At 36.8% G+C, this 4,930-nt stretch overlaps 1 protein-coding gene across 1 annotated transcript; it reads right to left on the reverse strand.

Annotated features, from left to right (window-relative positions):
* Positions 1–3,087: 3,087 nt before the first annotated feature.
* On the reverse strand, positions 3,088–4,254 carry LOC138403753 (uncharacterized). The gene has a single exon (XM_069505534.1). The coding sequence runs from the start codon at positions 3,976–3,978 to the stop codon at positions 3,088–3,090; it is 891 nt and encodes a 296-aa protein (XP_069361635.1). The 5' UTR covers positions 3,979–4,254.
* Between the last annotated feature and the right edge of the window lie 676 nt (positions 4,255–4,930).

Genomic DNA, 4,930 nt, shown 5'->3' on the forward strand with positions numbered 1-4,930 from the left:
GGTCAGCGGGAAGTACCCTATATATAGGTTTTCTACACGACAGACGAACAGACAGACAGACAGGCAGACAGACAAACAGACAGACAGACAACGAGGTGATTCTATAAGTGTTCCTTTTTTCCTTCTGAGGTACGGACCCTAAAAAACTTATCAAAATATTAAAATTTCTGTAGTTGCGGTTGCAAATTAAAGTTTACACCTATAATTTGCAACCAAATTTACTTAGAACTTTTATTTGAAAAAAATAACTCTTAACAACAAATACCCAGTAACTTTATTTTACTTTGACGTGGACGCTATAAATATGTATTTTTACTATTTTTATTTAAAAATCTAAAATTTTTATGAATATTTAATATTGATTTAACTACTGGTTATGACTCTTATATATTTGGGTATACCCAAGTTTCAGTAGTTTTTGTACGATTTTTAATTAACGTTAATTACTTAATTTATCCTAAAAACAGTTTAATGTGGTAAACATATTCTACCTACACTTAATATTAACATAATATTGTCTGTAATATTCTAAGAAAATATTATGATGCTTCTTTGTTTGTTTTTAAATTATCTAGTTTTGAAGGTAAAAGGAATTGTTATGATTTAATTTACAAGTAGTTACTCATGCCTCATCCGGGTACACAACTTTAGGTCACATACCTGCCTACGATTCTTATAGAATCTAGAACATGCAATGAAAACATATTATCCATATACGAAGAAGTTTATACCTAGGTATGTGTAATGTGTATCAACATTCACATTAACTTCTAAAGAATTACCTGCAAGAAAACCCGTTAAAAATCCTAATTGGTGGTCTTCAAAAATCTATAAATAATAATAAATCTTTATTTTATTAAAAAAAAAAGTAAACTTCAATTTCGCTTAAAATTACCCTCGACCCCCAAACTAGGTTAACCCGTGTCATGGAGAACTCTACATATCAAAATAGGACATGTAAATGTCAAAATAGGTCAAATTGTGCCACTTATTGATATGTCAAGACTCTACCACCGCACTGCACCGGTTCGGAAAACAAATTATAATATAGGTAATTAAAATGTTAAAATAATTATGATAAGTATTATAATTTTAATATATTTTCTCCAAGCTGCTGGCGGTTGCTATTTGTTATATCGACTAAAATTTTTGGACCTAATAAACATGTTAAATAAGACGAAGATTTAAAAGCTAGGTGTAATGTAAGTTGTAAAAGAGGAAAAAGCTGGGTTCAATCGTAGTTTAAGCACAGAATGTATAATAAGTAAGTAGGCAAGATGTTGGTTTAAGCTATAAGGAAGAGTCATAAAACGTAGTTCGAGATGTAACTAATTTGCATTCTGGTTTCAAGGTAAACGGGGGTAGGTTTTAGGTTGAACAGCTATTAATGTTTGTTGTGGAATGCCATATCCAGAAACGTACCAATTTTGTCATAACTAAAACTTATCTGTATTGCTCTACTGTCCTTATAGCATCCTTACCTGTTTTGGCGGGAACGAAAACAATGAAATGAATACAAGTGTCGGTAACATAGAGGGCAGAAGGCCACTAGTGCCTAGGCGGATCTCTAACCTGGTGCACAGCTTACATAAACTTAGGTTTCAGGTTTCCGCGACAGGTTGAGATGACAATCGGAATATGATGCGGGGTGACCGTCACCCGCGCTCGCCCGCACCGGGTTAGCGCGGGGGCTCTGCGGGTATGCGGGGCGTTCCCTTCCCGATTGCCCCCTCGACCTGTCGCGTACTATAGTTACTATTGTACTCTATTGTGATAGTTGTTGGATTTGTTCGTTGAACAGATACGGATGGGCTATGAAAAGCTGGTAGACGACTGACGGACAGACACACAGCACACACACACTTTCGCAATCATTATTATTACTATGGATGGATTATACTTAGGTACTTAACAAAAGATTAACCACCGACCATGACTGACGGTGATTATGAATTCATGATCATCAAAAACAAGAGGAGAACCGTGTGTCGGCTTGTCATAATGAAAACTTTATACCTACTAAACCTTACCTAACCTTACCGGGGGGGGGGGGGGGGGGGGGCGCTAACATCTTAGCATCCCAAATGGCAACCTCACCTGCACGTGGTGCCCCCTGCGAATCAGCGGACGAGGATATGACGACCAAAGAATGGCGGGATTCCATATGGGCTTGGCTTTAAATAATACAGATTCTTATGATACTTCAAATGAACAGCGCCAATTTGGCGCGCTCTTGGAAAGGCCTATGTCCAGCAGGGATTGGATTGGATTGGAAACCTTACCTAACTTTACCTAACTTTATACTTAACCTTACCTACCTCCTAGAAGTTACGTATGTATAGCCAGTATCCACTGTAGGCACAGGAACTCTGCTCGAGTCAGTTCCGCTATGTGCGTTGTAGAATTTTGGGAAAAACGTATGACAATTTATTATTTGTTTGCATTTCATAAGACAACCTACTCTTATTGATCTTAATACTGATAAAACAAAAAATAACCTTGAAAAACCCAGCCACTTCTGTTAAGATTGCCTATCAAGCAGATCTTCATAATATTTAAGTAGGCAAGTAAACATAAGTGGGTTTGTTTCATAGCTTTGGAGATTTATGCAGACCTACAACATATAAAAAAGCCGTGATAACCTAGTGGTGACGATGTCCGCCTCCTATTCGTGAGGTCGGGGTTCGATCCCGGGCCTCTAACTTTTCGGAGTTATGTCGCTTTAATGGTGAAAGAAAACATCGCGCGGACACCTGCACCTAAACCTAGATATAGTTATCTTACTTCGATTAATGATTGAAAATAACTAATTATTAGTTATGACCACAATTTAATTTTTTTTTGTGTGATGTAACCACAAATTCACGGTTTTCAGATTTTCCTCCGAATGTCAGCTATAATGAACCTACCTGCCTTAGACTGCTACCTGCCAAATTTCATGATTCTAGGTCAACGGGAAGTACCCTGTAGGTTTCTTGACAGACCGACAGACAGACAGACAGAAAGACAACAAAGTGAACCTATAAGGGTTCCGTTTTTCCGTTTGAGGTACGGAACCCTAAAAAAGACAAAATATATTATTAGGTACTATTTTTTAATATAATAACAAAATATGTGATCATTTTTTTCAACGCAATGTCTATTAAATAATCGTTTTGTAGATGTAGATGTTGTCGTTGTCATAGAAGGAGTTGACGTAATAGATTTTATGGTAATTATTGAAGTAGATGTTTCACTTCTCTCCGTTGACAACATAGTCGCTACTGAAAATTTTACTTGCTTGGCTTGGCTTGATACAATAGAACTTGCGATATTTACTGTGTTTGATGTGGATAAGGAAACCGAATTTTCTTTTGTTGTAGACTCTTTTGTAATAGATATGGATTTGTTCGTAGTATCAGTTTGATATATTTTTGTTACTTGGCTGAGTAGCTTATCAACGGAATCTTCGTTATTGCCATCTCTAGCTGGCGGACGTCTAGGATTGGTAAAAGGTCCTTGCCAATATCCACATTCTAGTCTATCACCCCGAATCCTACAGCCATTGCCGAAATCGATTATTTTATTAGTTATATTTCCAACATTTTTATTATATCCACAAACGACTCTATCTTCTACAGTTTTGCATAGAGTTCCATCAAAGTCATAACCTAAGCAGGGCTTCTTATTATTTGCGACTGTATCGACAGGGATTTTTCTTGAATTATTGAACATACGCACATATATTTTTGGTTTACCAACGTGTTTACTAGTTGTTTTTCTTGAACGATTAGTCACTCGCAAATATTTGGGTTTACCAAAATTTCCAGTACGCGACTCTTCATGTTGGTAATTTATAACATTATTTGTAAGATTGGCTTCATAGAGGGGGTCAAATAAAATAGATCCCATCTTAGGTGCACATTTAATTACTACTACATAATTTGATAGAAATGCACACAGTATCTGAAACAATAGAAATTTATAGAAAGAAGCCATGTTCTTTATTATCGTGAGTAGGGCTTTCGAATACCGAATTTTTCCAATAGCGATATCCCGCGATCCCAGTATTTTGTGTCCCGGTTTGTGAAAAAATTTAATGTCGAAAAACAATATTTTTCGAATAAAGTAAGTTTTCCGTATTAACTACCTATTATATTTTTTAGCTTTCCATTCCATTACATCAGCCTGTATGCGTCCATTGCTGGACATAGGCCTTTCCAAGGGCGCACCACCAAACACGGTCCTCTGCCTTTCTTATCCACCCGCTTCCCGCTTCTTCACGTCATCGGACCAGCAGCGGGTTGGAAGTCATCCTACACTGCACTTACCGGTACGTGGTTTAAACACGTCAGCCCCTACGGCTGTCGGTTCTGCGACAGACATGGCCTGCCGATTGCCACTTCAGTGCTAATCCTTTAATTTAAAATGATGTTTTTAGCTACATTCAATTCGCGCGCGTACCTACATGGGGAAATACAGGTTTTAAACTTAGTCGAATAAAAAATATTAGCACTTACAAAAAAATATATGCAGTAGAATGAGTATCTGTCACTGTGTAGTTTACACTATCGCCAATACAGGTATCGCGGTATTAGACGTTTCAATACCGGTATTGAAAAAAGGCGAAAAAAGTCCTGAATCCCGGTATTAGCCAATTCGGTATTGGAAGCCCTAATCTTGAGTAATTGTACCATATCTACCTAAAAATTTATCCGTGTCTACGTATTTGTACTGTTGTTTTCAAAATCAACACTGCGTGTGCGCACAATCGATATGACATGCATTGCAAAGCACGTTGGGTATCTGCTAAGCTAGTATCATAGATCTATAAATACTCGCTAGAATGTAGTAAATATTATAATTACATTTTAACTTTATCTTGAACTATATCTTTAACTTTAAAATGCATTGAGATGAAAGAAATGAAAGCTCTCACCGAAATTGATAT

The sequence above is a fragment of the Maniola hyperantus genome, chromosome 20 (genome assembly GCF_902806685.2).
Source record: "Maniola hyperantus chromosome 20, iAphHyp1.2, whole genome shotgun sequence".
Classification (NCBI taxonomy): Eukaryota; Metazoa; Arthropoda; class Insecta; order Lepidoptera; family Nymphalidae; genus Maniola; species Maniola hyperantus.